Source organism: Ambystoma mexicanum, chromosome 3p, assembly GCF_040938575.1.
Source record: "Ambystoma mexicanum isolate Mex_15411 chromosome 3p, UKY_AmexF1_1, whole genome shotgun sequence".
In the NCBI taxonomy this organism is placed as follows: Eukaryota; Metazoa; Chordata; class Amphibia; order Caudata; family Ambystomatidae; genus Ambystoma; species Ambystoma mexicanum.
The window spans coordinates 912,732,267-912,759,134 of record NC_090925.1 but is presented as its reverse complement, the minus strand read 5'-3'; the positions used below and the strand labels follow the sequence as shown (position 1 = coordinate 912,759,134).

General features: G+C 46.1%; 1 protein-coding gene across 2 annotated transcripts in view; it reads left to right on the top strand.

Annotated features, from left to right (window-relative positions):
* The window catches only part of SPNS1 (SPNS lysolipid transporter 1, lysophospholipid), an 824,969-nt gene that overhangs the window by 297,729 nt on the left and 500,372 nt on the right, over nucleotides 1-26,868 (top strand). For both annotated transcript variants that reach the window (XM_069652177.1, XM_069652176.1), the window contains exons 5-6: nucleotides 13,093-13,244; nucleotides 13,398-13,464. In XM_069652177.1, coding sequence (XP_069508278.1) covers nucleotides 13,093-13,244; nucleotides 13,398-13,464 — 219 coding nt within the window. The remainder of the gene's footprint in view (nucleotides 1-13,092; nucleotides 13,245-13,397; nucleotides 13,465-26,868) is intronic.

Genomic DNA, 26,868 nt, shown 5'->3' with positions numbered 1-26,868 from the left:
AGCGAGAAGTTCCTCAGGAGGGAGTATGTTACAGTCCCTTTGAACTTCTATATGGCCATCCAGTCAGAGGTCCATTGGCCCTGATTAAGGAGGGGTTGGAGAGTGCTCCTTCCCCCAAGCCAGTCAGAGTGACTGACTATGTGATAGGTGTCCGGAGGAGAATGTCACACATGATGGCAGAGGCAAGTGATAACTTGAGGGCTGGTCAAGCTCTGGTCAAACATTGGCATGACCAGAAGGCTAATATGGTTGAGTTTACTCAAGACCAGCTTGTTCCTGTTATGGTACCCACAAAGCAGAGGGCCTTGCAGGACAAATGGATAGGACCCTTCAAAGTTGTGGGTTAACTTGGAGAGGTGAACTATCTGGTGGACTTAGGCAATCCTAAGGAGGCTCCCAGAGTCTTTCACACCAACCGATTAAAGGCTTATGTCTCTAGACCTGAAATAGGAACTTTGCTTCTAGCTTCAGCTCAAGAGGAGGAGGAGAGTGAACCTCTGCCTGACCTCCTCAGAGGCTTACCTTTAGATGAGAAAGTGGAAGGAGTTAATGTATCTTCCAGTCTCACATCTGACCAGCAGGATGAGTGCAAATTACTGTTAAATCAGTTTGCCTCCCTGTTCTCACTTTCACCAGGCTTGACCCCTTGGGGCCAGCACGATATCCTCATTGGTGACTGTTTGCCTGTGAAAAGCAGGGGGTACAGAATGTCAGACAATGCCAGAACCCACATAAGGAATGAGGTCAACAAGATGCTTGATCTCGGGGTTATAGAACCCTCTACTAGTCCATGGTCTAGCCCAGTTGTGCTTGTACCAAAGGCAGGATCCAAGGAGTTGAGATTCTGCATGGACTATAGAGCTCTAAATGCAGTCACAAAGACTGATGCCCATCCTTTACCTAGGACAGATGAGCTAGTGGATAAACCTGGTGCAGCCAAGTACCTCAGCACATTTGACCTAACGTCAGGCTATTGGCAAATAGCCCTGACAGACCATGCAAAGGAGAAAACTGCATTCTCCACCCCAGCAGGCCTCTGCCAGTTTAAGGTAATGCCTTTTGGACTAAATAATGCACCTGCTACATTTCAGAGGATGTTCAATCAAGTTCTGAATAGGAGGGAGGACTTCTGCATGGCAAACTTGGATGACATTGCAGTGTTCAGCCCTACATGGAAATAACATATTGATCACCTAGAGTATGTTTTGCAGGCTTTTGAGCAGGCCCATATGATCATAAAGGCAAGTAAATGTCAAATTGGTCGTCAGAGCAAAGGGATCTACCTTGGACATGAGGTAGGAGGAGGTGAAATAAGGCAATTGCCTAGCAAAGTTCAGGTTGTACAAAACTAGGCCACCCCTACTACTCAAAACCAAGTGAGAGCCTTCCCAGGTCTCACTGGGTACTACAGGAATTTCATAGAAAACTATGGGACCTTAGCTTCTCCCTTGAATGTTATCTCCTCTCCAAAAATTCCTAAGAAGGTCAGGTGGAATGAGGAGTGCACTCAAGCCTTTGAAGGCCTGAACAAAGCCCTTTGTCAAGCTCCAGTCCTAAGAGCTCCTGACTACCCCCAACCCTTCATTGTACAAACTGATGCTTCTAATGCAGGTATAGATGTGGTCCTTAGTCAACTGGATGGCAAAAGTAGGGAACATCCCATTTGTTTCATCAGCAGGAAGTTGAAGGATCCTGAGACAAGGTGGGCAACAATAGAACGCAAAAGCTTTGCTATTGTGTGGGCACTGAAGAAGTTTAGACCATACTTGTATGGATCTACTTTCATTATTCAGACTGACCACCAACCCTTGAGATGGCTGATTCAAATGAAAGGGGAAAACCCTAAACTACTAAGAAGGTCAATCAGCCTGCAAGGGTTCGATTTTACCATTGAGCACAGAGCAGGAGGTCACCACCAAACTGCTGATGGTCTCTCTAGGATGTTTATAACCGACTAGAGGTATGAGATCCATCCAGGAGTGGATTCAATGCTCCAGTCCCTTAGTCTGGGGGGAGGGGGGGAAGAGTGTTAGGGAGAATTCTCAAATATGGCTAATTTCCCTCAACTAGTGAGTCCCTCAGCAGCTTTGCTGGATTTCTGGAGTTTATTTTTTCCACCTGGTAAGAGTGTAAGCCTTTTTCCCGCTCATACATGTGTGTGATCTTGGGCTCTGGAGCTACACCACTCCATGAGCCCCACTTTTTGTGTGTGTTATACAGCACTTTCAGTGCAATGATACAGGGTTGTCTTTGAGACTTCCCACTGACTCCATTTTTCTGGGGCTGACTACTGTCCCCCAGAAACATGTAAAGTTGCCATTAACTTTATATAGTCACTTTAAACTACAGACCCAGTACACCCCATCTTACATGGAGTATTGGAAAGGGTTAGTTCCTACCCCTTTTTGTCTGTGCCTCTCTGAGCTTTATTTTGCTCTCTTAACACTAAGACTTGGCTGGTGGCAGTGGTATCTACCCTACCTTTTCTACCGCGATTATACTATATAAACGTGGTACTGTTTTAGGCTATTATATTAGCCTCAAACTTAAACCCGCTTGACCAAATACATTTTATTTTGGCTCCGGTCGGGTTTTATCACCATTTATTTTTGTTAAAATCCTTCTTGTGTTTTACTTTGCGCGACAAACCAGGTTTGCCTTCTTTGTTCGCTGACCTTTGGTGGGCTTCTGTCCAGAAGCCCTCCTTTGGCGTCTGGGTGTCTAGGTGGGCTGAATGTGAGGGAGGGGTTTAGTCACCCCTGCACAGGGTCTCTTGGAGACCCAAGTCGCACTTTGTGTCAATTGGCTGAGGTGGTTGTCTGGGCTGGACAACCCCCATACTGAGTGATTGACAGCCAGGCTGTGTGAATGGGGGATTGTGGCATAAAAGGCAGGACTCTTGGGCTGGAAGTCAGAATTGCCACTGGAACTGCAAAGAACCGAAGAGAAGCAGAGAAGAAGACGGCTGCTGCAACTCCCAAGTCCCGGTGAAGCCCTGAAGCAGTCCTGAGCTATCTACCCTTCAACGACAAGAGAAGATCCAGTCCGGAGTCTTCTTCCCTTGAGCTTGGTGGGATCAACCAGCTCACCTTCCATAGCCAGAGGATCCTCTTCTTGGTCGAAATCGCTGCACACAGCTGTAGTGGTCCGGATAGCCATCTGAAGAGCCTCTCCTGATTTAAAGGAGCGCACCTTTTATTCACAGTTGCTTCAATGCTGCAGGCCTCATCCCTAGGTTGTGCAGATCGCTCCAGACGTCCTCCTTCTTGTCCCCACGACTGAAGCTCCAGGAACCGTGAGTCTGCAGGAACTACAAGGAACAACTGCCGTAGCACCAGCTTTTCTTCAAACGACTAAGGTACTGTGTCCAACTTCGAGGAATTGGGGTGTACCCATTCTCCTCACCCAAGGCTTGTCCTTGTCTTCCTTCCCTCTTATAACTTTTGCTTCCCTTGTGACAATATCCAAGTACTCCTGGTAAACTCGAATCGTGAACTGTTCTAACCTTGTGATCCTCGACAACAGGACCCTGTCCCATTCGACACTGGCGCAGGCCTATTGACTTTTATCTACGATTTAGAAAGTGTCCTCGGATTCTAGCTGTCTTGACAAAAGTATTGCCTAGGATTGTTATCCCCTATTCTCTTGTGTTAATTCATGTGCTAAGTGTGTTTGACTACGGTAAAAAAGAATTTCTTGCGGGTACGCCTTTCTTTGGTAAGAACGAACTGTCATTACTGTCAAAAAGTGATCGCGTATTCACCCACGCTAACGTCTTTGTTTGACAACACTGGTCTGTCAAATCCAAAGGTATTTGGTTGTGTGTAGTATATTTGAAGTGTGGTTTTAATTTAATAGAAGTGAAGTGTTTTGTGAACAGATGGTCTAAAAATAAATGCACTTTTACTTTTTAACCAGAAACCTTGAGTCAGTGTTTGCTTGAGTCACAGTAATTGTAGTCCTTTGTGTAATATGTACTACTGCTCATTTGCTCTTGAGATGAGCCTGGCTGCTCAGCCATTGCTACCACTTTTTCTGTGTAGTACAGGCTTGTACCAAAGGTGAAATTGTACTACCACTTGTAGTCTTAATTGTGTGTAGTGGTCCCTAAGGGCACTGCACAGGATTCTGCCTAACAGTGTCTTTGCTTCCGAAAACAGGGAAGGTGCAGTCTGCATGTGCGTCGTACAGACCGATTGCTCTAATTAACCTGGTAGCTAATATCTATACAACAATCTTAGGAAATTCTTTAGATCGGATACTCCCCCGTGAAGTGAGCGTAGATCAGTCGGATTTCATCAAAGGGAGGCAAACAAGTGATAACATCAGAAGAACAACTTATCTTATTGAAAAAAGAATCCTCCCTCCTCCTTGCTCTAGACACCAAAAAGGCTTTTGATGGGGTGGAATGGAACTTTTTGTTTTTAACAATGAAGAAAATGGGCTTTGGGGAAAATGTTATGTCTAACATTAAAGCTAATTATCACTCCCCTTTGTTGTGCCTAGCAATAAATGGTCAGGTTTCAGCCCCGATTAATATTCAGAGGGGCACGAAAACGGGCTGTCTCCTTTTCACCATTGTTGTACGCAATACATTTGGAGCCCTTTTAGGAGGCTAATATTGCAATTGAAGGGATCATGTTTGGAGGTGGGGTATTCAAAATAGCCGTTTACGCGCATTATATGTTGGTAACATTACAATCACCTGAAAGTTCTATGAAGGCATTGGGGGGGAAATTGAATAGATTTGGTGCGGTAGCTGGTCTAAAAATAAATACTCATAAATTGGAAGTATTACCTTTGATGATCCCCCATTGCCACCAAAACTGCACTAAAGGCGGAACATCCGTACACATGGGTTCTGGGAGCCATAAAATATTTTAGTGTGTATCTCACAAAAACAATTGTTTTGTTATATGCCGCTACTTCCACTCCTGGAAACCATAAAGTCCAAATTGGTGGATTGGGGTCCGTTGACAATAACATGGATGGGTAGAGTTAACGTTTTAAAAAGGGTGACTCTTCAACATCTATTACATTATTTTACTGCCCTACTGATTCAGGTCCCTATTTCGTTTTTTCGTACTCTTCAGACATATACTGGGAGGTTTCTCTGGAATAAAAAAAAATGCGATTGGTGAGACAAGTGATGAGGATGCCTAGAAGCAGAGGGGGAATAGGAGAGCCAGATTTCACAGCCTATTGTTTGGCCTCACAAGTCTGGGTGATTAGGGACTGGATGAGGGAAGATCGGGGTAAGGTGTGGAGGCAGATGGATAGAACAGTGGTGGGCGGGAGTTTAGCAGAGGTGTTGTGGAAACCTAAAATAGACACACCCAAGAATATGTATCGCAATTGGGCAATAGAGGTGGTGGGGTCTCTTGGGATGAACTAGTAAAGATAGCACAAATTACTACCTTCCTATCCCCTTTGCCCCTATTTTTGGCAACCTGCAGTTTCCTCCAGGGGAAAGGGGCAAAGAATTCCAGAAGTGGCAGGAAGGGGGATGCTGGAAAAATAGGGATATGTTTGAAGGTCCTAAAATAAAAACCTTCAACCAATGTAAGGGGGACTTTGGCCTTGATGAGGGGGAAAAGTTTAGATATAATCAAATACAACATTGGGTAATGCAGTTTCTGATGAGGTACGAGGCAACCTAAGCTATGTCTCCTTTTGAAAGATACTTAGTAACACATTCGTGAAATGATCATCTGGTATGTGCAATTTATAAGTTGGTAAAGCAGGGGGGAGGATCAGAGAAAGAGAAGCTACTTGCAGAGCTGGAAAAGGTCGGTAGGCCATTCTATAGAAGAGGATTGGGAGAAATTGTGGGGTCGTATTCCCAAGTTTACAAGATCCCTCCAAACTCAAGAAATGTGGTTAAAAGTAATGATTCAATGGCACTGAACTGCGATTAAAATAAATAAATTCCACGGCTCAGCCTCTAAGATGTTTTGGAGAGAGTATGGCAAGGAGGGATCATGGAGCCATATTTGGTGGGAATGCCCGCAAATCCATAGGGGTATTGGGGGGGAGGTCATTTTGGAAGCGATAGAGACAGCATTGGGGATAGAGTGTGGAGGTAATAAAGGCCTTTCACTTCTGGTAATTGGGCCCGGCCTGAGGGATTCCCTCACTAAAGCAGAATGTAAAGTGTATGTGATACTGATGATGACCGGGGCATTGACTCTGGCACAAAAGTGGAAATCGAAAGATCCTCCACTGGAAATGGAATGGGTGGGCAAAGTGTCGAATTTTGTGGCCTTAGAATGGGTGTCATACTCGCTACAAGGAGACCAACTGGGTTTAGTGGTAGACTGGGCATTGGTACTGAAGTACCTGCAGGAAGGAGCAAGAAGCGCTGGGTGCCCGAGACGAATGACACTTTTGGGACTAAGAATAACTGGCGTCATTTATGACTTTAAGACACTTGATAAAGAAGACACAGCGGAGGACACTTTTGGAATAATTGGTGGGGTTAGGTTAAGGGGGGTAGAAAGAGGGATTTGTTTCTAAATCAGATGTGTAATACTGCAGATTCATGCTCGAACTTGGGGCGAGAGGAGGGGGAACTGTTTTCTTGTGTAAAGTTATATGAAAAAAAAAACAGCAGATGAGTGACTGAACTTTGATGCTAAAATACAATACCGTAGACGAAGTGTTCCAGCATCATGTGGATGCTCATTCGAAAAAAGTCTCTGTTAGGTATCCAACTGAAAGGTAACGAACGTTAAAAGAAAAGGAATTGTGAAATCGAAGTGGTGCTGCAATGGGTCAAGCCAAACCCTGTGCACATTCGAAATTCTTTGATACTTGTGAGAATCTGGCAAGGAAAGGAACTTGTTCATTTGGTTACATCATGCCCTCGAGGTGAAGAGACTTTGAGAGCAAGGAGACTTGTGCGTCGAAGTTCCTGATGTTATAGCGTGAACTGTATCCTCGTGCTAAAGAAGCCAGAGTTGTGCTACGCTCGAGTGCACCAGCTTGTCCCGTGCTGAAAACATGGGGAAGGGAGGCCAACAGCCTGAACATCCTGACATATCATTTTGAACACTTCTTTCTTTCTCATAAACTTGTTTCCCACACTATTTGGATTTAGAGGTAAGGATTGGCAATAGTTCTTTTTAGTATAGGCCCTTTTTATTTTGACAAGACACGACTAGGACTCCGTTATTATTATTTGATGGCCGTAGCGTGTTCCCATGTGTAGATTTAGGATTAGTTAGGCATTGCTAGGCATAAAAAAGGGGAGTGATAATTAGCTTTAATGTTAGACATAACATTTTCCCCAAAGCCCATTTTCTTCATTGTTAATGGTGATCCAAAGCACCACACTAGAAATTAATTAGGTATACATATGCAGTGGGATTTCACCTCTAAGTTAAATACCGGGTCGGATCAAAGGCAAAATGCCTGCAGTCACCGGCCGGAGTAGGTTAGCAAGAATACAACAGGAAAAATATGGATTATGCAAAACGTGCCTCCTTTGCTCCTTCGGCTCAAAGGCAGAAATGCCTGCAGTCACCGGCCCAAGTAGAATGCGAGGGGCACAGAAATGTAAATGGAGATTATACAGAACGTATCTCCTTGGGCCCACCAACCGGGTCAGCTCAAAGGCAAGGATGCCCGCAGTCACTGCACGTAAAAGAAAATAATAGGAGCACAGCAATAAGGACACAGTAGGGGTACACATGGAACAAAACATCCTTCCTTTCGTCCACTGCCTGGGTCAGCTCAAGGGCAATATGCCCGCAGTCACCGCCTGAAGAAGAACCAATGTTCTAGTAATGCAGGTTACAAGAATATAAAGGTAATGTCGCCTTCAAGTCCGCGACCATGGTCGACGCAAGGCGCCAGTCACAGAGTTACCAGCCGTCACCACCAAGGGGAGACAGTAATAGAAGAATCCTCCAGCAAAATTATTTTGTGCGCCAACTGTAGTAGTTCAGGAAACCTCAAAAATATTAATAAATAGGCTTTCAAACGTTCAATCTTTTCAAGGTTTAGTAGTCAGTGTCTCGGCTGCATATAGAAATGTTGCCGTGCACAGGCAGTCCGTACAAGAATGAGGGAAAGAAGAGAAAGATCTCCCGCAGTAATTCCTGCTCACTTCATAGCTCGTAGGTGCAGGTATTTCACCATAAGTGTTGTATCTTGTGGCGTTAGGCGTACACGAGTGACACGGATTGCACAGACTGCTGTTGCTCTCAACTCGGCCAACTCCGCTCTGCAGTCCTGGGCAATTTTATATGTCGGCTCCTCCTTCAGGTAATGAAAAGTGCCTACAGAGAGGTCCCTCAACAAGGGGTTGGTTATAGTCCCTTTGAGATTCTCTTTGGTCACCCCGTTGGGGGACCCCTGGCTATAGTCTAGGGAGGATGGGCGCTTCCCACACCTCATGTCACTACTAATGTGGTGTACTATGTGCTAGGTTCGAGAAAGAGAATGGCCTTACTGATGGCTCAGGCCAGTGGCCAGTTGAAGGCTGTCCAGGCATTGGTCAAACATTAGTATGACAAATCTTCACTTGTGCATTTTCCCCCAGGCCAGGACGTCCTGATTATTAATCCCATCAGGCCTAGGGCCCTACAGGAGTAAATGGTCAGGCCCGTATAAAGTTGTGGAGCAACGTGGTGAGGTGAACTATTTAGTGGAACATGGGAGGCCTGGTCAAGCCCCTAAACTGTTCCATGTATATAGGCTGAAGGCATTCATCCCTAGGATTGAAATGGCTGCCCTGCTCTTGGCATCATACAAAGAGGAAGAGGAATCTGAATCCCTCCCTGGTCTATTTCGAGGCAGTCCTTCAGATGGCTCCATTGAAGGTGTCGTCAAATTGGCTCCTGAGCTGTCTTCTCAGCAGCAGGGTGCCTAGAGAACTTTGCTGAGACAATTTTCCCCCTTGTTCTCACTTACTCCAGGTTTGACACCTTGTTGCAAACATGAAATCAACACTGGAGTTGGTGTAGCTACCAAAGGTAGGAGATATAGGATGTCAGATAAAGTAAGATCCCACATCAAGTCTGAGCTCAACACGATGTTGGATCTAGGGGGGATTGAACTCTCCAGTAGTCCATGGTTCAGTCCTGTAGTTCTGGTGCCAAAGGCAGGTACCTCCGAGTTGAGGTTCTGTGTGGATTACAGGCCTCTGAATGCAGTCACCAAGACAGATGCACACCCCCTACCAAGAACAGATGAGTTGGTAGACAAGCTGGGTTCTTCCAAGTATCTCAGCACTTTGGATTTCACTGCAGGGCATTGGCAAATCTTCCTTGGAAGAAGATGCCAAGCAGAAGACGGCATTCTCATCCCGAAAAGGGCTTTACCAGTTCAAGTTAATGCCATTTGGATTAAAGAATGCACCTGCAACTTTCCAAAGGCTGGTCAATCATAATCTGAATGGGTTGGATGAATTCTGCATTTCATATCTGGATGATATAGCAGTCTTCAGCCCCACTTGGGAAGAGCATGTGAGACACCTAAGGGTTGTTACAGGCTCTTTAGAAGGCCCACCTGACCATAAAGTGCAGCAAGTATCAAATTAGTTGGTGTTCAGTGGTCTACCTTGGGCATGAGGTTGGTGGAGGTAGAATTCAGCCTTTTCCCAGTAAGGTGCAAGCTTTACAAATCTAGTCTACCCCCACAACCCAAACCCAAGTGAGGGCTTTCCTGGGGATCACTGGGTATTATAGGAACTTCATGGCAGATTATGGCACTATAGCTGCCCCCCTGACTGCCCTCACTAAGAAACCCAAGAAGATCACTTTGTCTAAGGAATATGAGAAGGTCTTCCAAGGCTTAAGAGTGCCTGTGCCAGGCCCCTGTCCACAGGGCTCCCAGACTAACGGAAATCTTTTATTGTGCAGAAAGATGCATCTGGCACTGGGATAGGTGCAGTTCTATCACAGCTAGATGAGAAATGCAAGGAACACCCTATTGGTTTCATCAGTCGCCAGCTTAAGGACTGAGAGCTCAGGTGGTCCACTGTGGAAAGGGAATGTTTTTCCATCACTTGGGCCCTTCGGAAGCCGAGGCCCTACCTCTGTTGGGCCCACTTCACTGTGCAGACTGACCCTAGGCCCTTACAGTGACTGATGAGTATGCAGGGAGAGAATCCTAAGTTGCTCAGGTGGTCCATTAGCCTCCAAAGCTTTGACTTCACTCTTGAGCACAGACCAGGCATCCAATATAGCAATGCTGATGGGTTGTCCAGAATATTTGCCCGCCCAAAATAAGACTCATCCAGGGGTGGATTAGTTCCCCCTGTCCTTAGTCTGGGAGGGGCGAGTTTCTGTAAAGGCTACTTTCCCTCTATATTTGTGCACCACCAAACCTTTTGCTTTTGTTTCAGCATCCGGACAAGACTTTTGCCAGTGGAGCATAGCCCTCCGCTGCGCTCCCCTGGGCTTTCGCTTATTGTTAGGGGAAACTGGCACGTACTTCAGGCTGTCAATACTGAGAAACTTTGTTTCTCGTAGTCTTTCGACTTTGTTACCACTTTTGGTAACATTTTAGCATTGCGCCAAGTACATTTGTGTACCAGGCCATGGGGTCCTTGTGTTTTCAGGCCCTAGCCATCTACTAAGGAATTTCTGGTGATTGGACAATGTGCCTAGGAATGAACTTGTGACAGCAGAAGCTTTTTGCTGTATTTTTATAACTTTTTATCGAGCCATACAGCACTTACCACGTTTGGCTCATGACTGTGGCTAGTGTCAGTCATGGCCATGGCACAATGTCTTTTGTCTATTCCCTTGGCCATTTTGTCATTTGGCCCTCTCCCTGGTCTTTGTGATCCGGGTCTTCCTTATTTGGGCATGCAGTTGCCTGTGAAAGCCACTTCTTTCACGGGCTACTGCAGATCATGTGTGGGGGTACCCTTGAAGTGGGTTGGGACTGTCTGATCCCAATCCACAATACTGGTGCCAGGATTTCTGGTGTGCACAAGGACATGAGCCACAGTGGTCCCTGATTGGACCACTGCTGGCGTGCATGAGTGGGGCATATCTTCTCATTGGCTCGCCGGGTGAGAGCACTAGCTGGACTGATGGATATGAGGAGGGGTCTCAGAAGACCTGCAAAGGTGCTTCGAACCTTTGGAGTGGTGGGAATAATCACTCTTGACGCCTCCTGGTAGCCCTGCAAACAAGCTTTTTCGGACGTATTCCTGGGCCACCGAGTGGACTGTCCAGCTCGACCCTTGGCAGCTGTGCAGAAGCGTCATCGCATCGAGTTTTGCCTCAAAACAAGCGGGAATCCTAGCTTGCACTGCAAAGCACTGTTTCACCAAATGTTGTTGTCCCAGCTGCTTTTTGCCACGAGGTGGCGTCAGATCGCAAGAGTTGGGTGCCCCTGCGTCACTTTGCGATAGTGACGGTCGCTGAAGGTGGTTTTCTTGCGTTACTTCTTGTGCCCTGAGACCAGCTGCATCAGTGTTTTCTTTGTTCTTCAACTGAGTCGAGAGATACAGCTCCTGGTGCAAACCAGACCCGCATCTGCACCCGCAGTGCCTGTGTACTTTGAAACCGAACTGAGGGTGGGGAATCAAACTTCTGACAACTTTCACCAGACCTGCCAAGTTAGTACCAAAACGGAGCTAAGGGTGGTGAGTACAGGTGGCCCCTTGTTCATCCATTGCATTTTATGCAGAGGATCCCTTGTGGTCCTTTTTGGTTTTGGGTATGTCCCCGCTTCCTAAAGCCCTCTGAAGTTTGGAAATAGCTTTGTTCATTGCAGCAGATCCTCCCCTGACTCTTGGTACCAATTTTCACCCTTCAGAATCCTGTCCCTATCTTTGCCAGCACCTTAGAAAGGTACTATGTGACGTTTACGCACAGCTGAGCACTTTTATTCGCACATCGAACATTGAGCACACTGCTCCATTCACTGTATGTTTGGACTTATAAAGTTAGGGTTTTCTCTTTCTGAAGATTGTCTATAATGTAAAGATTGTCTGACCTTTACCCTTACAGGCTTTTGTGGACTTTAGAACTTTACTGCAGTGACTCTAGTGACTGTATATATTTTACAATGTGTGTTGTTTGAGTGGTGTTTTTACAATCACATTTCATTATTAACTTGTTTTTATTCTTGGGCCTAATACATTGTATATTTTCGTATACTACTGTCTAATGGTAATTCTTGGTGTTTCACTGTGTCTTCTCATCAAAGACCTCTGATCACCCTCACTCCTCCTGACACTTAGCCTTGACTGCTCTATATGCTATTGTGAATTGGTCTGGCTATCTTCCCAGAATTGTCCCCGGTTTTACTAACAAGGGTGGCCTCCGAGAGTTTAGAAATCCATTCTAACAAAGGGTATCAGGCTTAGCCAGCAAGTTTTGTTTATAAAGTGGGAGTTACGGATCTCTATTGACCATCATTCTGTGGATTAGGGAACCCACAGGAGACAAGCGAGAGTGGGATCACTATAGAGCTACCCACCAAGTATTTCCATACTATTTCAGAGTTTCTTGAAGTTTGAGGGCAAAAGTGTCCCAGGTGGCTATTCACACTTTTGAAGCAGGTAGAAGCCTTGGCCATGACGAGCACGGTTATCTTCACACACAACAAATAGATTTAGCAATGTGACTGTATTTTAATACAGGGGTGGCTTTATAGCATCAATCAGGTACAGCAAGGTGTATCTCACTAGCATTCCATATAGATAAATATGCTCTGGCACCGACCAGTAGACCGCATACAGCTAACTGTGCAAAGGTGCGCTCCCATGGAGCAGGGTGTGTTTGTGGACACTCCAACCTTAAAGATTTGGGCCTCGCCGTTTTCTCATCGGAGCTGAATCCGGGATTAGGTCTAGGGTTTGGATTTACCTAGGAAAAAGATGAGGAAAAGCAAAAATATCAGGGCCTTTCGCTAGAGGTATAGTGTAGATCTTTCAATTGTACAGTTCATAGTGCATGTATTATACATATTGCAAATAGTTATGAATACATATTGTGGGGAGGTTGGTCCTCTGGGCGCTCAACTTAATTCTCTCTGTAAATCCCTATGGTTCATGGCGCTTGTTATTGAGGATGTTAATTGTTCTGATCCGCTATTGTTTCTTCTCTCTCTCTCTCCATCTCTCAGCACTTCTGGCTCCTGCTGCTAACCAGGGGGCTAGTAGGGGTTGGTGAGGCCAGTTACTCTACCATTGCCCCCACCATCATTGCGGACCTCTTTGTCGCAGATCTGCGCAGCCGCATGCTGACAGTTTTCTACTTCGCAATCCCAGTGGGAAGGTGAGCAGCAGTGTGTATGCATGGATATTGTGTAGTGGTTGATGCAGGGAGAGGCAAAGTGTTGTGTGTGGGGGAAGTGGGGAGCGTCTCTTTAGTAGGTGGTCTGGTTGTGCAACTGTTCTCCTCAACTGACTTCCTTCCTCTGACTTTCAGTGGTTTGGGATATATCGTGGGTTCTCAGGTGAAGGCTGCCACCAAAGACTGGCACTGGGCCCTCCGGGTGAGTTTCCTCTTGTTTTACCGCTTTCCTCTTATTGCGTCATCATGCTTAGATATGTACTACCTGCCAGGGAAGCAAGGAATAATGTGCGCAAGGTGTAGCTTCTTAAGTTGGATATTCTGCAAATCCATGGATGGGATGCTGGTAGATCTGAGTTTGCTTCATGGTGGACAAAGACAGAGATGGGTCCTTTTAATTGAGCATTAAATGTCTTGAACACATTTACTTCTTATAGGAGAGGACTTACCACTGAATACTTGTGGCCTTGGAAACAGACAGGGCAGTGCCAAGGACCCTCCCAGCTGTAACAAAGCCTGCAAACCATTCTAATATTCACACTTTCTAGCAATCTCACATTGAGGGGGATCCTATTCCACTCCTTGGCATGGCTGATCTCTTTAAGACTGCTGGGGATGACCCTGGACTTTCTTTCAAATTTAAGTTGTAGTCAGACCAGGGACGTCATTTCATCAAAATGCCAGGGGTAGCGGAAGTGACATCATATTACCCTTGACCTCTGAGGACATCACAGGAAGTGATGTCATTTGACCCCACCTCGAACTGACATCACGGGAAGCGGTTGAAGACAACCTTTCACCCTTTCACAAAACAGAAAGTAGCATCACATATTATTGCTTCTAAGTACACTACGAAAAATATGGTTACAATATCATACAAGAATGGATCACCATATGCATCGTTAATATTGGTGCGTATAGGCCCATATTACCAAATTATTGTGAATGCAAGCAGACGTCCAAGGCCAAACGATAATGATGTCTTATTATATAGCACTTACGCTTAAGCGCTTCATATAGGCAAATATCCATACAATATACCCAACCTGTGTTAGTACTCATTTTTCAACCTCAGCAGGATGAAAGGCTGAATTGACTTTGCCGGGAGTCGAACCTGCAACCTGCAGATTACACACACATTGCAACAGTGAGCGCTCAACCCACTGAGCTATCTTACCGCTAGTTATCAGAAAACCACCCACTCAAGAAACAAAGAGCTACATGCTGCTGGCCATAGCCCATGAGTCTCAATTGAATTAAAAAAAAAAAGATGTTTTAAATATTTTTTTTAGGGGTAGCAAGGGAGACCACAGGGAGTTCTCAAGGGTTGCAGGTGCGACCCTTCGCTACCCCTAAATGACATCCATGAGCCAGATCTTCTCATTAATGACTCAACAAAAAACTCAGTTTGTGTCTACTCCTGCCTTGGGAAATGTTAAGGAGATTGAAATCCATGGAACACGGATTGTAGCGAGGTGGCTATAATGCTGTGTGCTCACAAAATGTCTCCATGCGGCTGCAGATCAGGCTAATTATGGCATTTTGCTATGCGTATTGAAAGTAAATTAAATGTAACTTTAATCACAATGTCCTGTGTTTTAATAATAAAACAAGCTAAAAGGCAGAGGACTACAGAAATGAAAGACCAATGCTTTCGGATAATGCAAAATCCTTCGTTAGGGCCTATCTGCAAGAGAAGAATGCAAAAACATAACTCAAAATCTGTGCTCCTAAATATGGAGTTAGAAAGACAAAGAAACCACTGTTTCCCGCTGATAGCCAAACCATCTGTGAGCCCACCTACATCTGGAAGCATAGGAACATCATAACGGCAACAATCAAACCCACCCCCTGTAAATCAATAAACCAGAAATGCTACAAAAAGAGGTTGTAGGCCAGTAAACACAAAGAAATGTATAAGCATTGTAATGGAAAATAGATCAACAAGAACCATGTACATACAAAATACATGTTCTCAAGCATTGGATCTTTCATAGATTCACATGCTGTGAACATTCCCCGTTGTAACATAGAGCAGTTTAATCTTAAACTGAATTTCAATCACTTGTGTGCTCCAATATGGTCTTTTTTTGTTCATACTGCCCACAGCCAATAGGAAATGCTCCCTTAGCTCCACCACTGCTGCCATTTTAAGATTTTTTACCTCACGTTTCGTGTTGGGAGTCCTCAAAAATCTCTTACTACATATCTTTTATATCCTACAATGATCCATGTTTTTTTTCGTTCCTTAAGTAATTACCTGACAAATGTTCTTCGTAGTCGATCCAACCTACTGAAAATGACGACATGACACTGACGGCTCATTTATCTAGTATTTTATTGCATTGGTGGATTCCATTGGTGTTATGTTTTTATGTCATTATTATGGATGAATTGTGTTGTTGCTGTTTTGATTTGTCATTTTAGTTATATGGGATTTTTGTGTCTAATATATGTACTTCGACACAAAAAAGCTAGCAGTCGCCCCTCTCTCGAAAGAACATGATAACCTGTTCAGTGGTTTTTACCCACTATGAGGGTTCGCAGCCATTGCTTTTTGCTCACTGTACTTTCACAAAAGAGGAATATACATTTGCATATCAGTCTTTGTCCCGCCTACAAGGGCAGTCCAGCACTGTCATGCCAGGCAAACCTTGTTTTCACAAGAGAATCAACAGCAACCCTGTACACGTGTTTCAGCCTTGTTGGGCCTCATCAGTGAGGTGGAGCTGTGCCTCTCTGAGCACAGTGAGCAAGGGGTCCACGTCTGGGTTCCCCCAGGTAACTTAGGGTGACCAACCCCAAGTTCCTTCCAAAAATACAAAAAAGGTAACCGGCGCCCCTCTCTCTCATTTTGATTTGTCATTTTAGTTATATGGGATTTTTATGTCTGATATATATGTACTTTGATACATTTTCAATATACAATTCAAATAATGTTGTACACATACATTCATACAAAATGACAGCGTATTGCCCCACTTAACCTATCAATGGAACACAGCTTCAATGTGCGGTACCATGATGCATGATTGTAAGCTTACAATTCCCCGGTCTTAGAAACAATTCTTCCAGGAATCATGCATTTCTGATGTTTGTTAATCTGCTTAGAATCACATGCTGTGCATAGTCAGACATCCAGTGGTCACTGCAGAGTATTGCATTTTGTTTTTCGTAGTCGAAAAGGGGACGTCGACATAGGTGTGTCTGTAACACTATCCCTATAGTGACGTGCAGTGTACCCACAATCCCTCACGCGTCGAGGTCCCTCAGATTGTTTTTTTCCGCCCAGTTACTGGTCGCCTTTATGCGGAGCTCGTTAGAGAGAAATTGCAAACTTTATATTTGACCCTTGGTCGTTATCCTGTTAAAGATTATATAACACCAAATCCCTCCCTCGACGGTGAAGCTGTTCACGGCCGGTTAAGAACTTCGACGGAGGTGATTTCGACGGAGGCGATCCACCAGCGCTGCCGGACATGTGCCCTGGCCTCGCCGGCCTACGCAATAGGGAGAGCGGGGGTTGTGGGTCATTTTCTGTTTCTCTATAAGAATGCCTTTCTCTGTCGCCCCCCTTTCCTTTGAGGTTGTTATCACTTCTTACTGTATCCTCAGCTATTGAGAGGACTCCCTTTAGATTTTGCCCGCGCTGCAAGGGCAAATTCACTTGGAAGGACAAGCACAAACGGTGTAACCGTTGCTTACCCCTCGACCACAACGAGGACGGCTGTGCAGCCTGTAAGCTTCTTTGCCCAAAGACTTTAAAGGACCGCAGGGTCAAGAGGTGGGCAGCCTACGCTATGTCTAGAGCTGATTCCTCACCCGCCGCCGCCGAATGTGACGAGGACAGTGATAACCCTACCTCCGTTTCGGAGGTTGTAGACCTCTCGAGGGAGCGTTCCTGCTCCTCAGCGTCTGTCCCCGGCCCCGACAAGTCTGGCTCACGCCCAACTTATGGTGATGAACACCCTGGCGACACTGACGCACACAAGAAACACACACATAAGCAGGTCCTACCGGCGGCCTCCACAGACCGTAAAGGTCACAAGCCCCCCTCGCAACCGCAGACCCGACTAGCGACTGGGCTACCCCCAGATAAGGGTGCTATCACCAAACCGCAGGGCGACGTGCCCCGTCAGAGAGCGCCCGTCGGCGAAGAATACGCGACACCGGTAACTTCAACGCCAGATGCACCCTCGATTTACTCGTCAAGAACTTGGCCCGTATAGCTTCCACTGATAGCCAGAGACGGGCGGCGAAAGACACGCCGAATACCACTCACACGGCCAGGGAAACGCTGAGATGGTCAGAAGGAAGACAGGGACCGCCCCCTCCGTCGAAGGAAACACCTAGCCTACGAGAAGGGTTCTCAGAAGGCGAAGGGAGTTTATCCTCGACGTTATGGGAGCTTGGCGCGTATAGCTTCCACTGATAGCCAGAGACGGGCGGCGAAAGACACGCCGAATACCACTCACACGGCCAGGGAAACGCTGAGATGGTCAGAAGGAAGACAGGGACCGCCCCCTCCGTCGAAGGAAACACCTAGCCTACGAGAAGGGTTCTCAGAAGGCGAAGGGAGTTTATCCTCAACGTTATGGGATAGATCAAGACGCCTACAGGCGGAGGGACTTCCCTTTTCGCCTCCAGACCGCTCTGGGTTACCACAAGGGACCCTAGAGAGACTCCAATTTTGTATGGATAAAATGGAGAGATTCATGTCTACTCCTGATCAGCCAACACCCAAGAGACCAAGAGAGGGACCTCTGGAGGACCCCAGGGCCAAATACCCTAGACTATTTAACCCCCTCCAAGAGGAGGTTAACTTATATGATCTCACTGAAGAGGACTCTCACTTTCATGAGGATGAGGAGTTCTTAAATAATGAAGAGGAACAGAACGTAGACGAGGAAGGTTTTGAGGACAACCCAGACATGGGTGGTGGGGGCTTCGAAGAAGACCCAGACGAAGGCGCTTCACAGCCCTGGCAGTCCCCATCAGCGTCAACAGACCCTGACGTCCTGAACCTGTCCCCCCCCCCTAAAGACTCACCAATCAGGAACATGTCACCTATAGATGACCAACCTACTTTCAATGCGCTACTACATAAAGCAGCAGCACATTTCGAAATTGAGACTGGGGAAATTTCTCCCGACATAAACTTTGTGGAAAAGAACATCAAGGAGAAACCCCCTACTAGCCAGACCGTTCCCCTCCTCGCCTCAGTAAAGAGATGACTCATCCCTTCGCTGTCTACACCTGCGTTGGTAAGAGGGGTCAACCCAAGGATCGAAAAACTGTTTAGTCCCTCTCCATCAGACCCATTATACATTAGGGGTCACTCAGTACCAGACTCCTTGGTAGTAACCAACACAAGGAAGAGGGCAGGGGTTCCGCTATCAACCAGCGAAGCACCCCCAGATAAGGAAAAAAAGAAGCTGTATGCCCTAGGTAAGAGGATTACAGCCTCAGCAGCTTTTTGCACCAGAATTGCCAATAACTACTTTTTACTGGCAAGTTATGCAGATGCCCAATGGGGTAAATTACGCCAAGACCTCGAGGAGGTGCCTGAGCCTTTACGAACTTGCTTGCTGGCCACTGTTACTAAAAGAACTTTAGTTAACCAGAGCATCATTAAGAATACTCTAGATGCTGCAGAAACGGCTGGCCGTTCTCTAGTCCAAGGAATCCTCCTCAAACGTCATGTCTGACTCCGAAATTCAGGTTTTAAGCCAGAAACCCAGGCTTCACTCATCAATAAACCAATTGAGGATTCCAACTTCTTTGGGAAGGCGGTGGATGACGCACTGGAGACTGCTAAATAGGATTTTGATACCATAAAAATCTTAGACCAGATCTCAAGGCCTCCCAATAAGCGAGGGTACGGCAACAAACGCTTTTTTCGAGGCCAACGCCAACAACAACAACAACAGCAGCAGTACTCTGCAAGCAACTGGTCCTCTAATCAAGGAACCAGCGGACAATACACCCAGAGAGGACAACGTTGTGGCAAGGGAAGAGGTCGGGGCTCCACTACCAGAGGTTCCCAAGCCACCAACACCAAATGACCTGACGGTTCGGGTCCCCTCCCATCCATCACCGGTCGGGGGCCGTTTAACATCCTTTCTACCAGCATGGGAGGGAATAACCACAGACCACTGGGTACTGTCAACAATAGCCCGCGGGTACTGCATAGAATTTAGTCGGTCTCCAACGTACAGACCCCCAAGGGGACGACGCCTGTCACCGGAGGACCTCGCCATCCTTCTTCAAGAAGTGGAACTGCTACTAGAAAAAGGAGCAATAGAGCTTGTGCCTCTATCACAGGTAACGGAAGGTATTTATTCAGTGTACTTCCTTGTACCCAAAAAGGACATAACCATGCGCCCTGTAATAGATTTGCTCCCAGCGAACAAATTTGTCAAACCTCAAAAATTTCGTATGGTGACATTACAGGAAGTGATCCCCCTGCTATCTCAGGGAGATTACATGACAACACTGGACATGAAAGATGCATACTTTCATATTTTAATGTTGCCAGCGCACAGAAAATACCTCACGTTCATGATAGAGGGCAAACACTACCAGTTCAGAGTGCTACCCTTCGGCATAGCGTCAGCGCCGAGGGAATTCACGAAGGTACTGGCAGTGGCAGCGGCCCACCTGCGCAGGTTGTCCATCCCAGTATACCCTTACCTCGACGATTGGCTCATAACAGGGGATTCCTACGAGACATGCTTTTCAAATACCCGAAAAACTGTAGACCTTTTGTTCCAACTGGGCTTCTCCATCAACGAGAAGAAGTCCAGCCTAGACCCCAGCCAAATCAAACAATTCCTAGGGGCTCTAATTCGAACAAAGGACGGCCTCGTCTTCCCCTCCAACGAGAGTGTGCAAAATATGCTGTTTCAGATCCCTCAATATGTAGCCGGTCGAGAGGTGACGGTACGCAAAGCAATGCGTTTGCTAGGAATGATGGCGTCATGTATATATTTGGTACCTCACGCGCGTCTGTGCATGCGCCCAATGCAAGAGTGACTCAACAGCCAGTGGTGTCAGGCCAGCGGACAATGGGACGATCTAGTGGTGGTCTCCCAGGCCTTGGTTCTCTCGCTACGGTAGTGGTCGAAGGAAAACCTTGTCATAGGGAAACCATTCGCCACCCCCGCAGTGGAAGCCACTCTAACCACAGACGCATCCCTCACAGGATGAGGGGCTCACCTATCCCATCAGACTGCACATGGAGTTTGGACTACGAGTGTAGCGTCCAAACACATAAACCTGCTGGAACTGCCAGTGGTCTTCAAGGCGCTGAAGGCTTTCCAGGCACACCTGCAGGGGAAGACGGTGATGGTCCTCACAGACAGCACCACAGCCATGTACTACATGAACAAGCAAAGGGGCACTCACTCTCCAGGACTGTCCAAGCTGTCCTAGAACATCTGGAAATGGGCTCTCAGACACAACATGTTCCTGTTGTCACAACATGTACCAGGGGAACTCAATCTGCTAGCAGACAAACTCAGCAGAGACTTCCCTCTGCCCTCAGAGTACGAATGGCAGTTACACGAAGACATCGTCTTCGACATTTTCACACAATGGGGCTTCCCAGAAATAGATCTGTTCGCACCCTCCTATAGCAAACCCAGCTCCCGGATGGGACCTGAATGTTGTGTTAACCAGACTAATGGGCTCCCCCTTTGCGCCCATGCATAAAGCAAGCCTTAAGGATCTCACTCTTAAGACTGCTTTCTTGATAGCTATCACCTCCATTAGGAGAGTAAGTGAACTACAGGCGCTCTCTATCCTAGACCCCTTCGCAACAGTTCACAAAGATAAGGTGGTTCTACGCACACACCCTAGGTTTGCACCGAAATGTATTTCTAAATTCCATGTCAACCAGTCAATAGAACTACCAACGTTCTTTCAAAACCCTTCAAACTTGGGAGAAAAAAGCCTACACACAATTGATGTGTGCAGAGCCGTTATGTTTTACATGGAAAGAACTAGACCTCTGAGAAAGACTAATCAGTTCTTTGTCTCGGTGGCAGCAGGAAGAGAAGGAGATGCAGTTTCAAAATCCACTATATCTAGATGGATTGTACAATGCATCACTCTCTGTTACACTCTTGCTAAGAGAGAACTACCCTTCAAGCCAAGAGCACACTCTACTCGAGGCACTGGGGCTTCCATAGCATTCGTTGCAAATGTCCTTCTTGAGTCCATTTGCAAAGCGGCAACCTGGAGTTCTGTAAACACCTTTACAAAACACTACTGTCTAGATGCCCACTCTAGATCTGATTCCGGGGTGGGACAAGCAGTATTAAGACATCTTTTCTCTACTGTTCCTTCTCACAACCCACCTCCAACTCCGGGTACTGCTCGCTAGTCTATGCACAGCATGTGATTCTAAGCAGATTAACAAACATCAGAAGACAATGCATTACTTACCGTAAAAGCATTTCTGATGGTTTTATCTGCTTAGATTCACATTCACCCACCCTTCCTCCCCGCTCGGATGGAAGGAACATAGACATCCTTTTATATATCTCTCTATTTTCTGTACTCACTCACGTCTATAGGCTCCCTCAGGGCAGAAAAAATACAAACAGAGGGACCTCGACGCGTGAGGGATTGTGGGTACACTGCACGTCACTATAGGGATAGTGTTACAGACACGCCTATGTCGACGTCCCCTTTTCGACTATGAAAAACAAAATACAATACTCCGCAGTGACCACTGGATGTCGCACTATGCACAGCATGTGAATCTAAGCAGATACAACCATCAGAAATGCTTTTACGGTAAGTAATGCATTGTCATATCAGCAATCTAAAAACAAATTATGGGTCGCAGGTAACGGTCAGACAGGAAGAAAGGCTAGGCTTGGGAGGCTGCTAAAGAGACCCACCAACAACCCAAGATTATTCTGGTGTTCAAAAGGTATATCGGAAAATGACGAGGCTTGCGACCCCACTGCATTGGAACAACTACCACAGTAATTGGAACCGGCAGGGTGTTACAAAGCGGGTTGTTCTCCCTGGCTGAGTTTACCAGTAAGGACTTGCAGGGGACGTAGGACACCGAGAATGGGAGGGTGAAGCCTCCAGCACAAATCTTGTTGAGGTGATTGTATATATAAACTCCTACTAGAATCTTGAGCTCGATTCTAGAACTGATCGGAAGCAGCGACACCCTGAAGCTGCAGCTCTTGGACTCCTTCTGAAATTATGTAGAAAAAGAACAAAGGGAAGGCTATTGATGATTGGTTGTTGGATCCTCTTGAAATGGTGGTGGGCTAGTTACACCTGAGAAGGTGAGCGGATGAGGCTAAGGAGAAGGAAGCAGAAAGAATCAGAAATTCACCATTTATTGATGCACAACCATTTAGTCAATGAAGGGAAGATAGGTCCCCTGGCCTAGACCAGGACATTCCAGATGCGACCTGATGCCTGGGCGGTCACGAGTTTGCTACTGCTGCTGTCTGGTGCTTAAAGCCATCACCCAGGTTCTGGGCCTTAAGCAGCCAGCTCCACTCCCTGGGCCAGGGTTTATGCCGCCATCCACGAAACGAGGCCCGGCCTCTCTTCCCTGCCTCCCACGGGCTGCATCCTGCCTGTAAGAAGATTCAATCCAGCACTACAGCCAAGTCAATGCCTAGCCTGGGATACTGAATGAAAAACCCTTATTGATATATCTTTATGTCCGGGTTCATATTCTGGATGACAACCCCTGTATAACACCCCTCTCTTAGAATCCCCCTGACCCCACTGAGCCAAGAAGTAGATCTGTTTTGCAAGTTTAAAAGGTTTATTTGAAAAAAAATTAAACAGTATATATATATATATCACACTTTTATAATGAATTAATAATTGAATATCACACTTAATCTGAGCAGTAATCAATAATGGATAGTCTGGCACTAGCACACTTCTTTATAATCAATGATGAGTGGGTATAGGATGGATAAGATAGCAACAATACTTTTATGGTTTCAAATAGATGCAATGTTGAATGAAATGCAGTACAGAAAATAACTTGATAGGATTTCAGCAAAAGACAATGTAATCACTTTCTTGGACAATTCACCCCCCCTTTATGCAATGTAAGGAGATGAAGATGAGAGCACACAGTTCTTAGGAATGCAATCAAATAGAATTCAGTTCAATCCCCCCCCCCAGCAGCTTATACAACAGATAGGAGTTATGAAACACAGGCAAAATGCTTTGAATATGGTGACAATGCAGTGAGAAATATGCTGAAAATGCTTTTAATTCCCCTCAGGAGGTTCAGGGTGAGTGGTATCTAGTCAATATTAGTTCAGGCTCACTCTAGCAATGATTCAGGGATGGTTCTTAGGAGGCAAACGAAATTTTAGCAGTTCAGGCAAAAGCTGCTGATTTTTACAGGTGGCTGAAATCAGGCCAAATCGCAAATCGCGGTAAAATTCGCGAGTGCGTGAATCGTGATTAAGGAGGCACTATGAAGAGTAGCAAGTCGGTTCCAGGTTCTTTGGAAAGCCTAGATTCTAAGCTTTCAGAGGAAAGTTAAATCAAGTTCCTAGCACAAACGGTTACGGAGTTATGAACGATTTTGTGAAGGTTGTTTTTCGGATTTGAAATTTTAAAAGTTCAAAGCGACGGGTAGAAAATTTTCTAGCTTGCAGCTAGAAAATGACAGGTGACAGTTCTACTTAGGTTAAATAGATTGAATTATATTATATTAAACTAAGGGATATGTTCTGAGTTTTGCTGAGTACTCACAAGAGATTTTGGACAGGAAGGCGACTTTGTCACGGATCCGGTCACTGCGCACAGCACTTCACAGCGATCTGGTCTCCGGTTCCGAGTACAGCTCTGCTTTCTGGGTCACCGGCACTGCCCCTGGATCTTGGGTTCTTCTGGTCTGGTCTAGCACCGGTCTGCACGGCTCCTGGTCCCGCTTTCTCCGGACACAGCGCTGATCTGCACGGCTCCTGGACACTGCTACCGGTCCCGGCAATGTTCTAGGCAGGGAATTCAAACAGCTCGCCCGGCTGTTGATAGTTGGTTAGGTTTGCTGGATGCTGAGACCTGCTGAGAAGAGTTCTCAGTCTGTGGGTTTAGGCCCTTACTTTGAGTTCTGGATCAAGTTCTTTGGAGTTTTAAAGTCTAAGTGTTGGATCTGGTGCCTTCTGGATGTTGTGTGGTCCGGCAGAGCGCGTTGCAGCAAATGGATTTCAATCCCCCCACCTGGGTTTCAATGTTCCTTTTATATGTTTTGAAAGTGGGTGTGTGCGCAGCATCACTAATCCAGCCCCTCTCTCAATTTATCATTGGTCAAGCTTTCCTTTCTCTCTTGATTGGGGGAAAGAAGTGGAGTGTCAGAGCAATGTCATTATATGGCCTGCAGAAAGGACACTCCCCTGTCAAATTGCACACAAATCTGTATTTGATCAAAATACACATTTCTCAAATACATAATGGTTTGTCATTGCATGTACATATTACCTATCACATGAGGTAGTCTCTGTCCCAAATCTGCTCTTCCTGAGGGCTTGCATTCAAAAATGGCAACTTATTTTCGATTTTAGTGGGTTATGCAACCTTGGTTCTTCATTAAAAGTTATACACATATACACAGGCTGTCCATACCTACTCCAGTAAATTCCCATATCTCTAGCTTAAATACAGTGTCTGTGGTGTCAATAAATAGCGGGGTTTTGCCCCAGAACATCACACAAGTTGGAGTTTGGGCTTGAATCGAAGGTACATTTTTTAAATTAAGGCTCTCAAAGTTATACATTCCTGTCATTTGATTACAAAGAGTTATCAGTATTTTTATAAACTGTATTTTTACTGCAATTCAGCTCTCAGAGTGTTAGTCTCCTCCTCCTAGAAACTTGGGTGGGTCAGAAACCATGCCTCTGCTGGCAGGCAGGCCTTTGTTGACAGGAAACAGTCAAAATCAACATATTCTATTCAAGTGCAAGAGCCTATTGTGTGGTCTCCAGGAGGCTGCCAGCCAGTCTGCCTTCTATCAATCAAGAGGTCATGTGAGATTGTAACTCCTGGTGTGAATCTCTGGAGGTGAGAGGTTTCCCAGCCTTTTGGCCTGTTAATCAAATCAGATTGTCTTCTGGAAACAGCATGTGGTTAAGATTTTAATTAAAGGCCTCTCCTGCAACTCCTGACATGCAGTTTCCCTGTCAGAGTTTAGACAGCTAGCGCCGCCTTGAGGTATTTATCGGTACTGCGTCCATTTTTTGGATCATTCTTGAATGAATGCATTCCAAACAAGAGATTTTACATGGAAGTATATTATCCAGGTTCAGCACATGGCACTGGTGTGGTTCTGCAGTAAAATAATTTTGTGCCCGTTGAAGGAATGAATTCCCAATAGTTGTGGGTTGCTTTTGGCAATCAGCATTGCCCCTTTTGCAATGGTTTCAGGCTACTGTGTGGGTAGCCCAATGGTGGTTTTAGGCAGTGCCCTCCTGTGCTCACAACATAGGCAAAAATGGGTGGCAGCCTATTCTTCATGCATTTCCCTGTGCATTTTCTGGGAAGTTCTGGCCATCATGATGTTTTCCATGCCAGTACTGCACAGTTTTCCTATTCTGGCGTACATGTGGGCCTTTTGGCCATCTTGGATTTTCTAAGCCCACAGCACCAAATGTTGCAGCATGATAGCTCAAACGTGGGTCAGGACACCCAACATGCCGCTCTGCTGTTGGCTGGGCCAAGGCCAGCTGGTCTGCTAGGCTGACCCGAATAAAAGAGAAGAGCTCTCCTGGGCCCGCCGCACCTCCATAGGTGCATGCACGGTGGGTGGAAGCTTCCTGTGCGCCCCGTCGTGCAGCAGGAAGGGCGGAGATGCATTTTTTGCACTCCTGTTGGGATTTCATTTACAAAAGCTTTCTCAGAGGTTTACCTTTGATAGCTCGCATCAAGGTAGCTGCTCTGCTACTTGCAAAACCCTGACCCAGGATCAGGTTGTCTACAAATGATTTAGAACCAGGTTCCCCATGACCATGTGGTGCACTGAGGGCTTGAGAGGTGGACCCCTTCTGTCCACACTAGAGTCCTGAGAGCTTCTCCACACACCGCCCGGCTGTCCTAGGCCAACTGAGGCTCGACAGTGCTACAGTATCGGTATGGTTTAGGGGGGGGGATTAGGACTTGGAAGCGTTCAGTCATAATCCCATAGATGGTAGCTTTGGCCCATTGGCTCCTCAGCCAAGCACATCATGAAATGTCTGAACCTCTCTCTCGTACTGAGCAGGAATACTATTACAACAAGACAGTAGGGTAAAACTAACCTGTCTCGCAACGGTCTAAACCCAGCTTACGTTCTCCATCTGTGGGTGAACAATCCAATGCTTGGTAAATTCTCCTTCACAACGATAGGAAGTGGCGACATCAAAGGATCAAAAAGCAATGTTGCTATGAACGCTTGGCCGCCACAAGCCAGTTATCAATATGGTACCTTTTTTGATACCTCCTGCTTGAAACCCAAAAAGTAAGAAGTATCATGAGGCCCAGCTTTCATGGTCTGTATGCATACTGAAAATCAAGATCAAGCGGGATTTTGCCTTTCTGCTCCGAGGTTTCTGTCCTCTGTGAGAAA